This window comes from Heteronotia binoei, chromosome 2 (genome assembly GCF_032191835.1).
Source record: "Heteronotia binoei isolate CCM8104 ecotype False Entrance Well chromosome 2, APGP_CSIRO_Hbin_v1, whole genome shotgun sequence".
NCBI lineage: Eukaryota > Metazoa > Chordata > Lepidosauria > Squamata > Gekkonidae > Heteronotia > Heteronotia binoei.
The window spans coordinates 60,745,276-60,764,658 of record NC_083224.1 but is presented as its reverse complement, the minus strand read 5'-3'; the positions used below and the strand labels follow the sequence as shown (position 1 = coordinate 60,764,658).

Here is a 19,383-nt window from a genome sequence, read left to right as displayed (position 1 = left end):
CTCCCCCACAAGCAGGCTAAGGGCAGGTCACAAGAAGTCATTTCACAGTAAAAACAATATTAAAATACACAATTTAAATTCAGTTTGAAACCAATTCAGAATATGATGGCAGAAGGTTTGTGGTAGTCCAGAGTGCCTCCCGTGTGGATGGTCAATAAGGCATCCAATTCACTGGAAGATGCTGTGCAGATCTCTTTAGCACCATAGGGGCATTAAGTAGGGTAGCATGAGGAGAGAAGGTTGAGATGGTTGGACATTCACCATTTCAGACAAATGTCCAGTTCAACAGCTCCAATTTACAGGCCCTGCAGAACTGTAAAAGATCCTGCAGGGCCCTGATCTCAGGTGGGAGCATGTTCCCTGGCCATGGTCAAGGCTAGGCAGACATCTTTTGGGCCAGGAACTACCAGAAGATGTTGATCTGCAGAGCGTAAGGCTCTCTGGGCCACATATGGGATGAAATACAATGAAGCTAGCATCCTGGGAAGTTCAATTTTACTTTTTCTTAAAATAATTTTTAAAGAAGTTTTTTTCAAAACACAGAGATACACAGAGAATCATATACAGAATTATACAGACAAGATTAAACCCACCCAGTCACAAAAAAAAAACCCTAAAGAAATTAAGATTACCAATAGTAATCAAGTAACACAAACTAGTGCCAGTTTCTTGCCCTTGTGCCTACAAAGATAAGATAGGTGGGCAATGCCTGGTGAAATCTCATACCCTGGAGAGGTAGGAAGACTAGTAGGGTTGCCAAACCCCAGTTGCAGGCAGGGGATCCCCTGGTTTGGAGTCCCTCCCCCCACTTCAGAGTTATCAGAAAGTGGTGGTGGGGGGGTTTGAATGTCTGCTGGGTACTCCATTATACCCTATGGAGACTGTTCCCCTAGGGTATAATCAGGGCTGCAGGCAGACCATCTTCCCCCCACCCCCCAGCGCACTCAGAGGAGTGACGCTAGTCTTCTGCTTTCCTGCTTCAGTGGGCATTGCATTCTCTTAATAGAGATCAGGAAGAGGCTTCGCGCCCCCTCCCTTCCTGTTCCGGAAGGGAGCAAAACATCTTCCCAATCTCTATTAAGACAGTACGCTCTGAAATGCCAGCCTAAGCTGGTAAGCAGGAGGCTGGTGCTGGTCCTCTAAGTGGTGGGGGAATGGCGGCCTACCTGCCGCTGCCTAATTGCCACTTCTGCCTGATTGCTGCCGTGAGCCAGCAACCATGGCAAAGCAATTAGGCATTTGTTTTGGGTGCTGGGAAGGTGGGGAGAGCCTAATTCGGTACCTCGCCTCCCGGTGCCTTAGCCAAATGCCTAATTAGCCTAGTGGGTGGGCCGGGTATAATGGAGAATTGATCTTTGGGTATCTGGGGCTGGGGCCCCCTGTTTTTGAGGCAGAGGCACAAAATTTTCAGCATAACACCTAGTGCCTCTCCTCAAAAAAGCCCCCCAAGTTTCAAAAAGATTGGACCATGGGGTCCAGTTCTATGAACCCCAAAAGAAAGCACCCCATCCTCCATTATTTCCAAGGAAGGGAAGGAATGTGATCCCTTTAAATATGATGGCCAGAACTCCCTTCAGAGTTCTGTCATGCTTGTCACAACCTTGCTCCTGGCCCCACCCCCAAAGTCTCCTGGCTCCAGCCCCCAAAATCCCCAGATATTTTCTGAGTTGGACCTGGCAACCCTAGTAGGGTTTCAGCCTCCTGCATAGAATTGTGTCATTCTCCAGAGTAGCAGAGAAAGTATCAGTTGTACACATTTACACAAATGGGCTTAGTCTTCCCTGTCATCAAGCTTATGTCAGTTGTTTCTAACTGCTGATCTTGGGCCCACCCAAATGCAGTCAGGCACAAGCCCAAGGTTTTTGTGCAAAATTCTACTTATTTCTATTGTGTTTATGTCTCCCTTTTGTTTCATGACAGAACTCAAAGCAGCAGACATAGAAGTCCCAGTTGGTCCCCCCATACAGGAACTTTGAGACCTACAACATACTTAACTTCTGCAAGGTTACTGGAGATTGTATCTTGTTCCCTCCAAACATACACTGGGCTCCAAATCCCGTCCTTAAATTGCACACAGGAAGCTAATCCATATTCCACTTCCATGAAGTTAGCATGAGCCTGTTACTTGAGTAAATCAGCACTCTAGTAGGCAGGACTCCTTAGAGCAAAGGTAGCAATGAATGCAAACTGTATGGGAAAACAGATGTGTTTGCAGTGATCTAACCCTCATATGAAGAGAAGCAAAAGCATTATGCCACATGAAATGAATAAATAAACTGAGATCTGTAATGTATTGCACAAATGCAAGCTGATTCTTTGACCAAGTCACCTACACAGCAGCCTGGGGTGACATAACAGTGTTGGTCAAAAAATAGATCTTGACACCATATACAATTTGCACATTGGCAGAAAGCTGAGCAGTAGCTGGGAGCCCCTGAATATAGGTTGTTCACTGGAGCTACACCACTGGTAGCTGAGGAAGTAAGCCAGATCTTTGCTTGACTGGCTGCACATCCTTTCCCACTCAGTTTACTGCTCCTTCCCTCCACCTCACCCCCATCCATCTGGAATTACTGCTCTGGCCAGCACCAGGAAGCAGTCTATATCTATCCTTGTTCAATAACTTTAGATCTGGTCAGCTCCAAAGGACTCTGCTATGGTCACAGGATAGATATATTTGTGCCAGGACCACACACAGTGCAAAAAGTGTGTGTGCCTGAAGCCTCATTTCTAGTTTCCTGGAGAGAAGACTGTTCTCTGGGTGCTTTTTTAACATAAGGAGTGGCCATCAAACAGAGACATTTGTCTTTCTTTGGCACAATCTAGTGCTGGCTACGGGTTTTTTCTGAACAAATGTACATTAACACTGAGAAATGTTGGACAAAGTTTGAGCCAGTGGCACCTTTAAGTCCAACAGTTTTATTCAAAGTATAAACTTTCATGTGCACACACAAATAAAAATAAAATTATATGCCAGGAACCCATGTTGTGCTATTCAGGAACTGTGATGGACTGAATGCCTAACAGAGTCTGAGAACCTTTTAATGACAAGCTGTTTGGATAGAATTCTGTTGAGTCAGTCAATTAAGGAAAGACAGTTGGGAACCAACAGTTGAAGAAGGGACAGTTAAGCTCTGATTGTGGACTGGGAAGGAGGCTAAAGAGCGAGTGGGTTAAGGGGGATCTTCATTGAAACCAAAAAGGGGAAATTGCTTCTAGTAAAGAGAAATTATCCTGGCCAGTTAAGAAGGGAACTAGCTTCTAGAAAGGAGTCTATGTATAAAGAAGGATTTTGGGAATTTGGTTGTATATTCCTGCCTTCTAAGCTTTGTGTGTCAGTGAAGCTCAGAAACCTATTGTTGTTGTTGTTCAGTCACACAGTGGGTCCGACTCTTTGTGACCCCATGGACAAAGTCACGCCAGGCCCTCCTGTCTTCCACTATCCTCCAAAGTCTGCTCAAATTCATGTTAGTTACATCAGTAACGCTGTCCAGTCATCTCATCTTTTGCCATCATCTTCTTCTTTTGCTTTCTGTCTTTCCCAGCATCAGGGTCTTCTCCAGTGAGTGCTCCCTTCTCATTTGGTGGCCAAAGTATTTGAGCTTCAGCTTCAGCATCTGACCTTCCAGGGAACAGTCAGGGTTGATTTCCCTTAGGACTGACTGATTGGATCTTCTTGCAGTCCAAGGGACTCTCAAGATTCTTCTCCAGCACCACAGCTCAAAAGCATCTATTCTTCTGCGCTCAACCTTCCTTATGGTCCAACTCTCACAGCCATACATTACTACTGGGAATACCATCGCTTTGACTATACGGACTTTTGTTGGCAGGGTGATGTCTGTACTTTTTATTATACTGCCTAGGTTCACCATAGCTGTCCTCCCAAGGAGCAAATGTCTTTTAATTTCATGGCTACAGTCACCATCTGCAGTGATCTTAGATCCCAGAAATGTGAAGTTTGTCACTACTTAATAGTGAAACCTATGCTTGAGTGTTTAAGCAGAATATGAACAGAAAGCCTCTCTCCTCTAAGTTTTAAGGACCTTGCTGAATAGTGGAAATACTTGTTGGCAACAAATTATCTGGTGTTTGTGTGAATGCAAAGTTACCTCAGTTTTCTTTTCTGTTCATCACCTCATACATCCTACACCTGATTCCACCTAGGGTTGCCAATCTCCAGTTGGGAATCCCCCAGTTTGGAGGGCCTCCCCCGCTTCAGGGTAATCAGAAAGAGGCAGAAGGAAGGAAGGGAAATGTCTGTTTGGCTTTCAGTTATACCCTATGGAGATCAATTCCCATAGCGTTTAATGGAAAACTGATCCATGGATGTCTGGGGCTCCAGAGGGGCTACTTTTTGAGATAGAGACACCAAAATTTCAGCAAAGCATCCAGTGCCTCTCCTCAAAACACTCCCCAAGTGTCAAAAAGATTGGACCAATCCTATGAGCCCCCAAAGAAGGTGCCCCTATCCTCCATTATTTCCTCTGGAAGGAAGGCATTTAAAAGGAGCACAGTCCCTTTAAATATGATTGCCAGGATTCCTTGTAGAGCTCAATCATACTTGTCACACCTTTGCTCCTGGCTCCACCCCCAAAGTCTCATGGCTCCACCCCCAAAGTACCCAGATATTTGTTGAGTTGGACTTGGCAACCCTAATTCCACCTGACTTTTTCTCCTCCAAGTTATATAAAATATGTTGTTTATTTTTAACTTTCAAAGGCCTCTTGTTTGCTATTTCAAAAGCAGAACATAAAATATTCTCATATTCTCTTCCCTCGGTTCCCTGGGCTGGGCCAGGATGGATAGATAGATAGATAGATAGATAGATAGATAGATAGATAGATAGATAGATAGATAGATAGATAGATAGATAGATAGATAGATAGATAGATAGATAGATATCTCCCCCACCCCAGGTGGGATAGCCATAGACAAATAAGGAGAAAATATATATCGGGGCTGCTCAGCAAGAATGAAGGGAAAATCCTGTGTGGGAGGGAGGAGGAAGGCAAGATCACCATGACAAGGGTTAGGGGCAAAAACCGCCTTGCTTTCATCACTGAAAATCTGCATCATCGTTATAATCAGAATTGCTGTAAAAACATACTGCAGCACAGTCTTGAGACCTTCAAAAACTTCCCCTTGTTACTTTAAGGTCAGTACCTGTTTGGAAAGGAGCCAGTCCAGCCCATTTATACAACCACCTGTCTGAGTGGAAGGGACAGTGGCTCAGTGGTAGAGCATCTGCTTGGGAAGCAAAAGGTCCCAGGTTCAATCCCCAGCATCTCCAAAAAAGGGTCCAGGCAAATAGGTGTGAAAAACCTCAGCTTGAGACCCTGGAGAGCTGCTGCCAGTCTGAGAAGACAATACTGACTTTGATAGACCAAGGGTCTGATTCAGTATAAGGCAGCTTCATATGTTCATATGAGTGGCAGCTGCCTGAAAAGCCTGTATATGCTGACTTTCTGCCTTCTGTAAGCCAACTGATTGCACCTCATCAGTTTTCAGCACACATTTCCCCAACATTTGCAGAGCATGAAGAAAACAGAATCCAACAGAGATCATGCCTGCAAGGCCCTGGACCAATCAGAGCTGAGTAAATAATGAATGACATTATGCATAGGAATGGGTAGCTACGTCTCCACCAGGTAAAAATCCCTTAAACTGAGAACCCTGTACAGACTCAATACACCTTGCTTCTTAGGCAGGCCAAGTCAGGAAAAAGGCATGCAAACCATTCACAATGGTGGCAAACAGGATTAAACCAAATAAATTAATCAAGCACACATATCTGGGAGACATGCCAGCTTTTTGCAAGCTTTTCTAGTTCTCAAAATGGAGTTTTGTACTTTTTTAAATGGAAGCCAAACTAGCAACCTTTACATGTTTATTTATAATGTGAGTTTATTTATTTATTACATTTTTATCCCAGCCTTTCTCAAAGGAGCTGACATTCATGTAGATTATTTTCTCTATTTTATTCTTACAACTACACTGTGAGGCAGGCTAAGCAGAGAAAGGATGACTAGCCTCAAATCACCCAAAGTGTTTTTCATTGTGGGTGGGGAATCACAGTTGCCATGTGCCTAGTTCATCACAAGTGAGATTTGAGAAATGCACACAGCAGGCTTGCCTAAGAAACTCAGTGGGCACCAACACACACAGAGGCTCTTCAAGCTGCCTCCAGACACTCAGACAGCTAAGCAACATACAGACAATGCACTGTAACAACCATGCCATACTTTAAGTACCAAGTTCTGGGCATTTTATAGACCTTATCGTTCGTATCAGAAAATGACCTCATGCAGAATTTTTTCAGATCTGAGTGATTTTATGATCAATAAAGAGAACACCAAACCTAGTGCTTCCTCTACATTCAACACTGCATAACTTACATGCATTGTGATTTCCTTTCCTTAGTATGGATTATTTATTTATTTATATCTATATCCCACCCAGCAAACAGGCTCAGGATGGATCACAACGTGAAGTATAACAATAATGAGCTTAAAACTTTACAAAGCTCCAATCTAATCAAAACAATAAAGATGGCAGTCTACAAAACATTGTATCCCGGGTCTGGGTCAGAGTTGTAATTCTGATATGAACAGGTCCAAACATTCCCAGGTAAACTACCTCCCTGTTAGAGGGAGGGGGCGGTTTTTGAGCAAAAAGGGCCAAATATTTTCCATTGCCCTCCAAAGTTGGGAAGGCTGTTATATACAAACCAGAGCCAGAGAACAGATCCCCATAGTCACCTCCAAGGCTTGACTTTTCTGCCTAGGAAAATCCAGTACAAACCAGGAGAAACTGCTAGGCTTTCCATAATTACATTGTTTTAGCATTAGAACATAGCTACATTAGCATTACAATCCTTCTAGTAATACCTGTAAGAACTCACAATATGTCTTGCCCCAATCATGTGACATGAGCATTCATACACCTACCTAGTTCATAACTGTATATTATTTGAATGAACACATAATTAACACTCAATGCACAGCAGCCAAGAAGGTCAGAGCGCCTGCTCCGGCTGCAATGCCACTGAGGATGTTCTCCACAGCTGAGAACTAAACGTCTGGAAGGAAAACTTTCTCCAGTAGAATACGGCACTTGAGCCCGAAAGATTCTACAAACCCTAATGATGTTATCAGCCATGAAAACCTGAAATCTTTGTATATTATTTATTTCTTTATTAAATGTATTAATATGCTTCACAGCCCCTTGTGACTGAATGTTGTTCAAATTATTCAACTCATATATGGTACCTTTCTCTTAATTATGTGTTCATTCCTTTTCTCTTAATTTCACTGCAGTTTTCTACTCACCTGACCCAGAAACACGCAATGGGCTGTATCCTACCATTTGAAGATTTCCTCCAGTCCAAGGAACCTCCTTCCAACTTAAGCAGCTCTTCCCAGCATCTATCCTATGTATTCTACCAGGCTACTATCTTACTGTCTGTTGCCAGGTCTTCCACTATGGAGGGAAGCCTCCCACACAAAACTTGTATTGCCTGGTGTGGAAAAATGCCTTACCTTCTGGGGAGGTGGCAAGCCAGCTTTAACAGTTTCTGTCTCTGAGCTCAGAGACAAGGGGAGGTGGGGGAAGAAATTAGCTCATGGCATTCCAGAAGCAGTTGGGCTACTTCTGAAGAGAAGCTAATAGATGTGACAGAAGAGACAATAGGGATGAGTCAGCTCATCCCCCTCCTCCAGGCAGAAAACAGTGTGGAGGGCATTGGGCTAGACCAGCCCCAGAGACTATCTCCAGGAATTAGCTAGAGATTTCCCAGGAGGCATGGGGGTTTCCCAGGAGGCTTCCTGGAGACAACAGGAAAAGAAGGCTTAACCTGGACAGATCAGGTAAAAAGGCATGGAGAGTGATGTAAAATGAGCGGAGTCAGAGGTTCAATAAAAGTGCATGCTTTCAGGGGAGACTCTTGATGCTGATCCTTGGAAGAGAACAGACTGATGAGTTCTAGTCAGCAGCCAGTGGCCATATTGATCAGGCAGTTGGGCCTAGCTGGAGGCAGAAAGCCTGAAGCAATGAGGTATCCTTAGAATATTTTGTAATTTATTAAACTAAGAATTGCCTGCTCTACTTCACGTAGAGCATGTTTTTAGACCAAGGAGAGAAGGATATGATTAAAACCAACTTTTCTTTGTCCTTTTAGTCGCTAATCTGCTGTGCTGAAAGTATGCTTATAACCTTTTTTTTTTCCTAATAAACATTTTAATATTTGAAATGCTGCCAGAAAATCTCTTGGCCACATAGTTTCCCAGCCTCATTAGACCATGCTATTTTAAGAGGGGAGTCCTGGGAAGGGGAAAGGCAAGTGGCCCAGGGCAATTGGTTGCCAGTTCTCCAGAAGGAATTTCTGGTCCCTGTGGTAATCAGACACTGAGTAGCAGGAGACCTTAAGGCCAAACCTCAGAACTGACAGAACCAGGTCTGTAAGTCAAATCAGGCTGGTTCTGTTACACCCGGTAATCCTAAGAGGACAATACAATTATGAGCAACCTGTCATCTATATAAGAACCTGGAGAAAAGATGTTAGATTGATTAGCAAGGGTCAGTCCTAATGTGCATATCCCTCAACCTGATTTTAAATGCTGTTTTTCGCAACTGCTGGTTTAAATGATCAAGGTATGCTAAGGAATATCCATAGGACCAGTTGTTCTGTCTAAAGAAAACAAACACTTGGTTTAACCTTCCAAAAGCAACATTTCAAGTAGCCCTGAGATAAGGAGCCATCTGTAGCATTTCTGGCCACCAACCTTTTCAGTGTCCTCCTTCTTGACAGATTTGAGATTGGCTCTCAAGTCCATGGAAACTTTGTGTTTAGACCCAAGCAGAGCCCTCAGCATGGCATCAGCAGAAACCCGGACACGCCGCAGTGGAGGCCGTTTGAATTTTCCCCGAAGATCAAGTACTTTCAATTTTAGGTCTTTAATCTGCACAGGAAGAGAAGATTGGTAGGAAGCCACACAAGGTCATAATCCATACATAAGATTCATTCCTAAGTAGGAACTAGTTAGAATGAATCTGACTATCTATCTTGACCACAGGAAATAATATCTGCCTTGAAATTTTGGGTACAAAGAGGGATCCAGAGCAGCAATTTTACAAGCTTTTTCAAGTAATCTTGTACAAGTAATCTTTTTCTTATACATACTTTATTTGTACCACCAGCAGAAAAAATAATTAGTTCCTAACCATACACATATCAAACTTCAGAAAGAATAGTCAAGTATTGTCTTCTTCATACTGAGGAACTCACAATTGGAATTGAGGAGCAGTCAAAACACTCCGTGTTAAAATATTGTTCCAGAACTCTGGAAGTTCCAGGTATCTTCTAGTTAAATTCCCATTCAAGAGATAGCTCCCCTGCAGTTATCTCTGAGATGACTCCCATAAATGCCTGGCACCAAACCCAACAAGGCTTTCTCAAAATAATAAGTACAATTTTTCTATTAGAATTTAAGCAGGATCATTTTGCCTTCTCACCTCCCGCATGTTATGGTTACATTTTGCTTCAATGTCATAGCGTTCCTCATCCACAACATCTATTTTCTCATGTAGCTCCCTGCACAGGTCCTGTACAATTAAAAAGAAAAGTGGTCAGAGGATGTTTTCTCAAATACTTGTGCTCTGCTTTGCTAGCTTACCAGTAGTCAATAAAAAGGTCATTTTGGCTGCTAACAGACCAGCACTTTGGGTCGACTCAGGGATGCCTCAGAGATCGACCCAAAAAAACCCTCCAGATGACAACATCTTCTGCCTGGCCCTGTCCCATACTCACCCCATCCTCTAGGCCAATCCACTCGGCTCAAAATGAAATCGTGGCTTTTTGCTGCGGCGCCTCTGAGGCACCTCTTGGCCGTATGGAAGACCAGGAAGCACCTGGAGAGCACCCGGGGAGCTCCAGACGGGATGGGCGAGCTTTCCTGACACTCCCCAGGCACCTACGGCCCGCCCCTTTCACCGAGCGCTATCCAGAAGCTCCAGGGCGCTCTGTTTCCAGCCAGCTTTATTTGGGGCGGCTTGAAGCCTCCCCAAATCGGCCGTCTGATATCACCCTTCTATACCTTTTCCCTTGGAAAACAGAAGAAAATTTTGAAGAAGGGGAGCTATTTTTGGTGCTCACAAAATAATATTAATGTTGCCCACTAAGGAAGTTGCAAAATGTTGTTATATCATAAGACATTATTAAAAGTGATGTTTTAGGCCACCTGTCCCTCCAAATGGTTCCTTTAAGCACCTCTTAGGAACTGCCTCTTTCTTTCCTGCCTTTGCGTGTGAATTGAACATATTGCTGACTGAAGGCTGGAACCAACCCTCCTAATATGGTTCCCATTAGACCTCCACAGTGCTCAACAGCCATCTTTATTTCCCCTCAGATGCCCAGACCAAACATCTACCTGAAGTTGGCTTAAGGAAAGTCCACTGGTCCGAAGAGGTGCAACCCTCTCTGACAAATATCTCTCCTTCTCTCCTTGTTTGTCCACTTGCTCTTGTTCCCACTGTTCTTTGGCCTTAGCCAGCATCAAACTCTGAAACAAAGAAGCCAAACTGTTTTAAAGGAATGGGATCTTGCCACATGTTACTTTAATAATCATTGTGTGTTTTCAGAATAATGTTACGCCATAGGTAGGGTTGCCAACCCCCGGATGGGACTGGAAATCTACCAGAATTACACCTGAGCTCCAGACTCCAGAGATCAGTTCCACTGGAGAAAATGGCTGCTTTGGGTAACCTCTATGGCATTATGCCCACCAGAGTTTCCTCCTCTCCCCAAACCCTGGCCTCCCCAGGCTCCACCTTCAAATCTCCAAGAATTTCCCAGCCCAGAGAGGGCAAACCTAGCCAGAGGTTCATGGAAGGAACTTAGGCCTCTCCTTCAAAGCACAAGGCAAAAATCATACATAATTACCAAAGTCTGCATGGAAGAGTGAGCATGTAAATGTGGGTGTCCATGTGTGTGCATGCAAAGAAACATTCGTGATAGCTGTGACAGGATAATTGATTCAGTTGCTCTATTTTGACATGTCCAAGAAAATGTGGAGTTGTATCATGTCTCACCTTCAGAAGGAGTTTGCGTGAGGCTGAGATCTTGGATTTTCTCTAAGGAGCAAAAATAGACAGCCATTTTACAAACAAACCTCTAATCAAATACATAGCCATGTTGAAAATTCATAGAAAAGGTATCCCTGAAACAGCTCTTACCTCCCTTCAGGGGTTCATTTGAGAGAAGAAAATGGAACAGATGGGAAAACACAGAAGGAACAGAATGAATATTAAGAATGTTGTAAGGGAAATTCCCATCAATAGTTTCAAGATAGTTAACAAAGAATTCACTGACATTGCATGAAAAAGTGACCACAATTCACACCCCACTTCTCCACACTCAGATTTTGAATGGTATGTGACTCAGTTTAGGATTGTACCGTAAGACTTCTTAATATAGCTCTCCCTACTTAGCCTCCTATTTGGCCCCTTGCTGGACCAAGTGAACTTACTCCATCCCCTTCTCCCTGCATTCCAAAAGGGAAGAAGGAATCTCTGGATTTCGTTGTCATTCAGTTCTCAATGAACCTTTAGTCTGGGTGGGTCAATATTGCTTACTACATATGCCTCACACCTGACCCAGCATTGATGGGATTATTCTAGTCTTTTCCTTCTTGCTGTTGGTGACATTCCTTCCATATCAAAAGGCTGAGGACACTGACATATATTAATGGGATTAGCTATCTGAGGTAATGGCATCATCATGATTTCTGATTGGCTGGGTTGCCAAGGCAACCAGTAGAACCCTCAACAAAGCTACTCACAGGGGCAGTGAACATGAGTGGATAGGTGCAAAACTGGTAAGGGTTTAGAAGGCTGTCAGAGAACATTTTCAAGGATGCAACTGAAACTCCCTTTTCAAGCCAAAAATGTTTGCCAACAAACATGGGAATACAGATACTTTGCTTACATTAAGACATCTTCAAAATCTGGTTTAAAATGTTTTAGGCATTTTTCGCATCTCCGTTGCTCTCTGATATAAAATATCATACATTCTCAAAGGGACTACCATTAAACGGGAATATCTATACAGGAAAAACCAAGCATGAATATTGCTGTGGATTTATACAGCCATTCTCAGCGCAGTTGATTCCCATTTTCTAATCATATCTGTGAGTGGGATGTAGAGTGAATAGTCTGTGAATGAGTGACTTATGCCATCTGTGGAAACAAAAAGATTAAAGGACTTCCTTTCCCCAGATGTGAAAGCAGCAAAAAAATATTATTCTTTTATTTTGTACAAAAGATAGAATATCATATAATAGGTAAGATGCTCCCAGAACCTTCACTTCCATTTGGCATGAATTCCTGTACCTATTTGAACAATGATATTGCCTCAGCATTATTCCGTGTTTAACTGAATCCATAATGCTGCACCTTACTCTCCTAACCTACACTCCTGCCCTCCCCTTCCACCCCTCTCTTTCCTTCTCTGCTAATAGGACACATTAGGGAAAAGGAAGGGGGCAAGGCTATGGGGTGAATTTGTTAACTTTTTATGTGAAAACAATAAAAAATCTTAATTTTAAAAAAATACCGTAGATATGATTTTTTCAGCAAAAGCTACCCCATGATAAATATAGACAACCATGTCTCTCCACACTCAGAAAGTGTAGGACCCTCTCTGCCCTCTAGTGACTAGTTTGTAAAACTGGTACAAAAGCTTATACTGCAATCCTAAGCACAGTTACACCCAGTGTTCCCTCTGAGTTGAGTTAGTGTGAGCTAGCTCACAGGGGGTTTTTAGCCTCTGGCTCACACATTTTTGTCTCAGCTCAGGAAAAATAGCCCCAGAGCAAACTTTAATGTCAGTAGCTCACGAAGTAGAATTTTTGCTCACAAGACTCCACAGCTAGAGGGAGCATTGGTTACACCCTTCACTGAAGGCAGCAAACTTAGAAGGTTAGAACTGCACTGACACTATTTACAGCTGAAACTAATTTTAAAAATTCTCAAAATTCTGAATTGTAAACATTGATATCATATTCACTTTTGTTTTGTTGGCAACAATACCCATGAATGTGGAAGAGGGTTGTGAAGAATGTTTGAGGAAGAAGATTTTGAGGAATGAGGCAGTGTGCGCCCTCACCATTTTCCATTATCCATTGAGAGGTTTTGTAGAACATTGGCAATATTCCTAGTGGCTGATCCTTCATGAGAGAAGCTTGACTAATATTGGGATGATAAAATTTAAAATTTAGAAATATTGCCATATATTTATAAGGTTAAGTTTCAGTACTTTCTAGATTTGCCCTAAGATCACATGGCCTTAATTTGTTGCTCTACAACAAACCATGGAGATGAAATCTTAAGGAAATCCAAGCTTAGAGACTGCTGTGCAAGATATTTTAGTTAGTGTTCACAGAACAGTTGTCTTAAGCCATTCCTTGTTTTAATAGTCTTATCTGTAGAGCCAAAAACCATTACAACAATGACTGATCATTAAAGAGATCACGTGTAACATTCAATCATAATTAATATTAGGCAGTAGCTTATGAGAACTGAAGTGTACCAAATCAAAACTCTCAGTAGATCATGTCATGTCTAAAGCATTGTTTCAAAATTTAAAAGGAGGGGAGTTCACCTTAGAATATGAATGACAAGATTGGAAAGATCACAAATGTTGAGTATTTGTGAATATTCATTTCAGCTCTGCCACTTATAGTTTGTCCTTGAATTTTGGGAAATTTCCTTTAAGGATGAAATTAGACATGATGTTGGTTATGGGGCTGCCATTGAAAGTGATAGCCTTCAGTTCAGTTCTTCCTTTCTGCCTATTACCAACTGTGCAAACTTGACCAGATCATTTCCCTATATTGTCCCAAACCCTTCCAGAAGAAGCCAATGACATCAAGCAAGGATGAAACCATGCATACCTTGATGATGCCAAGAAACAGGTAAATCAACCTAAACATCATAGAGAGAAGGGGAATTCAGGAGGAAAGGTTCCATTTCCAGCAGAAGGGCCAAATGTCCCATCTAAATCAGCCAGTCTCCAACTTGAGATTATGAACCCAAATCAGAAGCTGAATATAAGATGTATGAGCAGAACAAGATATGTGTGGAGTGGAGGACAACTCAGCAAAAGAAAAAGGAAAGAAAGGAATTTCCTACTTACGGTTCAGGCATTGTGTGAACAATTTGGGTGCCTACAAGTCAAAAGAAGAATAATCAGCAGCAACAAATGGCATTCAAGCCCAGCATTTCAATACTCACACAACCCCTGGTTCTGGACCCATTGAGTTGAGACAAGTACCATACTGGAAAGTTGCACTCAGTCTTTTGATGGCAGCTAAAATTGTATTTGAGCTTCACTGGAAATGACAATCTCTGCTTAAGAAGAATGAATGGATGTTTACAGTTTTCCCATGAAGAATGAGTGACTGAAACAGCAAAGCCTAGGAGACAAGCTGACTATAATACGGAAGGGGGCCAAAGTCTGTGCCTTTACTTCTCCTCTAGTCTTATAACCTTGCCTGTCAGTGCAAGCAAAGCATTTACCTCTGCCATCTCTTAAAGAGTAGGAATGCTGGATATTGCTGGGGTGGGAGCCCCACAAAGGGTTGCCAGCTCTGGAGATTTAGGGGTAGAAGCCTGGGGAGGATGGGGTTTGTAGAGGAAAGGGACCTCAGCAGGGTATAATGCCATAGAGTCCACCCTCCAAAGCAGCCATATTTTCCAGGAAAATCGATCTTGGTCATCTGGAGATCAATTGTAATAGAAGATCACCAGGTGCAACCTGGAGGGTGGCAACCCTAGCACCACAACAGGCTTAAACACACAAATCAGTGCTTGTGTGGTTGGGTTGCCAGCTCAGTTGAGAAATACCTGGAGGTTTTTGGAATGGAGTCTGAGGAGGACAGAGCTTCAGAAGGGACTTCAATAGGGTATAATGCCATAGAACCCCACCCCCCCATCCGCTTCCAAAGTGGCCATTTCCTCCAGGTGAACTGATCTTTGTCACCTGGAGATCAGTTGCAACCCCAAGAGATCTCCAGCCACCACCTGGAGGATGACAACCCTCACATCAAAACACCCTCCCAAAGCCATCGAGATCTCAAAGCAGCAGTGCAAGAAAACAGTGCAGATGATTGTCTAGTTGGATTGTGGTTTTGTCACTCTTTCCCTTCTCACTGCCTAGGAAACTGCACCTGGACAGTGAGGTGCTAAAATAGCATTTAGATGCAATCCCAGAAATAGTTGTAGACGGATTAGTTATATAAACTATATGCAAGGAACGATGAGTATGTTTGGGTTCAGCTCCTGATAAGTTCACACAGTTGCACAGACCTGGTCTGGAAGCCTGACTTTGTCCCCCTTAATCAAGTGACTGATTGTCACTTTATCCCAGGCTACCTCTTAGGCCACTATGACTTTAGGGAGGCAAGCTGAAGGTAAAATAGAGGTCACTGCAATTCACAGAATGCCATTGTAGAGATGTCTGCCACAGTGCTGGAGCCACAGGTTTGAATCTCAACTTGCCACAAAGCTGGTCTGATGTTCTTAGGCCTGGATATCTGTGCCACCTTAGGGTTGCCAGCCTCCAGGTGGGGCTTGGAGATCTGCTTTTACAACTCATCTCAAGCTGGCAGAGATCAGCTCCCCTGGAGAAAATGGCTGCTTTGAACCATGGACTCTATGGCATTGTATCATGCTGAGGCCTCTCCTCTCCCCAAACCCCACCTGGAATCATCCCCAAATTTTCTAGGTATTTTCCAGCACAGACCTGGCAACCCCATTATGTCTATGCCATTTTGAGTTTCTGAGAAGAATAGGGTATAAATGTGAAGGAGAAATAAAAATGCATCAAGCAAGCTCTGTAAAAATGAAGGATCATTCAGAAAAGCCAGGCACTCTGCCCAAGAGCACTTTGTCTATAGATATTCATTTTTCCCATTGGAGAGAAATTCTGAAGATGCCAGAATTTTTAGAAACAAAGTAGTCAGCCCTACTATAGTAAAGAATGCCATTGAAGATGCTGTTCTCGTGTTTCTGATCATGGTTATCATAAGGATGAGGGTTTAAATTTGCGACTCTCCATGAGCCTAAAGGATAGAGTTTAAAATAAAATTCTGTGACTTAACAATTGTCATCCATTATCTCATTGCATGTTGTGAACAGTCCTCATGCTTGCCTCTCCACAGCATTCCCCAAGTAACCAGCACCAGCAATCAAAATATCATCTAGCCGTCCTGTTCTGCTTATGCAACTATCATCTTTGGAGCAATCTAGTTTGATCTGTCTCTTGCCATTAGATTTGGGAGTTGTGGTTCTGCAGGGTTTCCTGGCAGATATGATACAGACTAATTGTGCCTATTTGCTCTCACCTTTCAAAAAGCCAACCTTGAACTCTCTGTGGATATTGTATCCATAGAGCACTGTATCTACTGCATGGATGGCCTGATTCCAGAATGCTTGACTTAGACACATGATGTGTACTGATAAGGAAAAACTATAAGATTATGGGGGCCCATAAGAAATAGGAGATCCTGGGAAGCCATTGACTGATCAGTTGAATTATCCAAATCCATGAAAGACAGAGAGAAGCAAGTAGGCACAGGGCAATCTAGCATCAGGATGAATGACAGACTTCAGCTCAAGATGGATCCTAGCACGTCTCTGATAACCAATCAGCAGCCCACTGTCAGCATTTATGTATTGCTGCTTCCATAGAGGGACAGAAAGCCAGCTTCAAGCAAGGGAGCAAGAAATGGAACAGAATGTGGACAGCTGGGTGAACAATTCCATGCTTATCAGTGGTTTAGAGGCTTGGCTGCTCTTCCCAAATGCAGATTGTCTAAAACTCTCTACAGCTGCTCAGTTTTACAATTTACAATTTCAAGCAGTAAATTTGTGTGAAAGTAATTAAGAATAATTAAAACATGTTAACTCACATGGCAGTATTCCATTTTACCATTTGAAATTTCAAACATTAAATTAGTGCAAAACTAATTAGGTGTAATTAAAACATATAATGCACTTGGGGGACAAATCCATTTTATGGATTAAATTTTCAAACATTAAATTTGTGTAGAAGTAATTAAAACATGTAACAAACTTTAGGGGGGAGGGAATGTGTATTTTCCTTTGTGCTTGCAGTTCTCTATCTTTTATACTCAAGCCATACTTTGTAGATTTACTCTGCTCACAAACAGAAATCTTTAAAGGTAGCATTGCAAACCTTACTCCAAGATTCAGGTCATAGCTCAGCCATAGGCTTATATTGGTTTTTGGAAAAGTTAGCTTTTGGGGTTTTTTCCCACTGTAAGCTATGGTTCTCTTGCATTCCCTTAACAGTAGAAGCTGGGATTTCAAAAAACTTCAAATATCATGATGTATCCACCATAATTGTTAAGAACTGCAATACTATGAGTCAGCACCCGTAATTTTTGAATTCCTCCCAACTTCCTAATAGATGAACACCTCTGCTGGGGGCCTATAAGAATGGACTCTTTTTGTTCAGTGCAACCCCAAGCAAAGTAGAATCATTCTAAATAAGATGATTTAAGATTACACTGTTAGGCCTTTATGTCCTCCACTGGAAGTGTATTGGTAATTGTGCTCAAGCACTAACCTTGTTTTTAACAAATAAAATAACAATCACACAAGCGCATCTCTAGAGCAGATACAGCATCTGTCCTAGAAATATTCTGGGCTGGGTCTCTTACTCTTCCCAAAGAATTCTTTTGATGCCCAGTGTCTCACTATGACAAGTATTCAGAAAGAATCCATGCAACTCTGTTTCTGGAAAGTAAATTACCCTTGAGAAAATGGAGGGAAGTGGGTTTGTTTGGCTTCATCACATTGCAAAATTAGCAAAATGTCACTATTCACAAAGACACAGAGAAGGCTGATTCAGCACAGAATACACAATTCTACTGAAATGTGCTCATATGAAACTGAGGCACGAAAATAATTTCAGCCTCTCTCACCTACACCGGAGCTGCTCTGTGCTAATAGAGGAAACCAGTTTGTTTCCTTAAGGATGCATTTCCCCAGGAGCTTATTTCATATTGCTTTGTGCTCAGCCCTCTCATGCATTTTCCTTTTCACTATGGCTCTAATTATTTGCTTCTGCTCCAGGGAATTTTCGTGTGAATGTCTCTACAGATCTAATGAGTTATAAAATTTATAGCTGAAACTTGTCCTTAAGCTTCTCTCTGGTCTATTTGGAATAATGATGTTGAGAAGCTTGGGATGAAAAAAAAATGTGCCTACTCCTGCAGCAGATCATATGGCATTGATATTGCAAATACAATTAATCCGAGTGGCAGTTGCCCAGCAGTCCCCACCCTAAACTCCTGTTCAACCAGCTGATCTTCTCAGCTATCCTGAACAGAATAAAGTGATCATTCTCTCCTCCCTGCTCCAACCTACAAATCAATAAGCACAAGATTTCCCTGATGCTGTCACACTGATCTCCTTTGGCTCTTGATTTCTATGAATCTAACCCATTGCTGAAGTACCTTACCTAGTGCAGTCCAGGGAGGAAGAAGTTGGTGGCTGGAGGATGGAGGCTTCCAGACTGTGAGGGGATAGGGAAAGGATGGGAGTCTTAAGCTGAAGCCAAACTGCAACTGGTCGATAAAAATAGAACAGACACAGATACCCCTCTGGTACGGCCCTGTTCACAGTGGAAAGGGATTATGTCCCCATCCACACCACACACCCACACTTTGCACACTTGGTCCACATCAAATGCTCTCATTTTCCACTGCATGTATTCTGCGCATAACACATTTGTGCCTATTAATCCACAAGACATATACTTGTTAACATTATTTCAAGTCTGTCTTTCTCACTAAAACTCAAGGCAGATTGCACAATATTAAAGTTGACGGCTCCTGTGAATCCTTTATATGTGTATATGCACACACAGTCAAACAGATCTTCATGTCTTCTAAGATGGACTGGAGCATATGGACCAGCTTTAGCTGCAGCAGAAAAGCTGTGGCTTCTTTTGCTGCAGATAAGTGTGATCCAGCCATGAACCCCTTCAGTTACTTCTTCATCTTGCCTTTGTGTGTTTGTACAGTCATCTCAATATGTTATTTAGAAAGCACCTAAAAGTAATTAAAAGACATACAGCCCAGCCCACAGACTTCCACTGTAAAAAAAAAGCAACCTGATTTCTGTAGAAATACTCATAGGATGCCACTCAAGGGGGTACAAAGGACCCAAGGCTACTTCCAGAATTAGGGACAATGATTAGCCCAGGAGAAGTAACAATGTCCGCACTAGCAATGTCTGTGTGGGGTATGTGCACAATCAAGAACCAGAACAAACAGAAAGTTAGTATCTTATGTTGCAATG

General features: G+C 42.5%; 1 protein-coding gene across 2 annotated transcripts in view; it reads right to left on the bottom strand.

The window, feature by feature from the left end:
• TNNI1 (troponin I1, slow skeletal type) overlaps positions 1-18,658 on the bottom strand; it is a 20,007-nt gene extending 1,349 nt beyond the window's left edge. Inside the window, exons 1-6 of one of the 2 annotated variants that reach the window (XM_060231155.1) lie at positions 18,542-18,658; positions 14,185-14,219; positions 11,086-11,127; positions 10,425-10,556; positions 9,511-9,600; positions 8,781-8,957 (exon numbers count right to left, since the gene is read on the bottom strand). In XM_060231155.1, coding sequence (XP_060087138.1) covers positions 8,781-8,957; positions 9,511-9,600; positions 10,425-10,550 — 393 coding nt within the window. In that variant the 5' untranslated portion in view covers positions 10,551-10,556; positions 11,086-11,127; positions 14,185-14,219; positions 18,542-18,658. The remainder of the gene's footprint in view (positions 1-8,780; positions 8,958-9,510; positions 9,601-10,424; positions 10,557-11,085; positions 11,128-14,184; positions 14,220-18,541) is intronic. The other variant, XM_060231156.1, reaches the window with a different exon arrangement.
• Between the last annotated feature and the right edge of the window lie 725 nt (positions 18,659-19,383).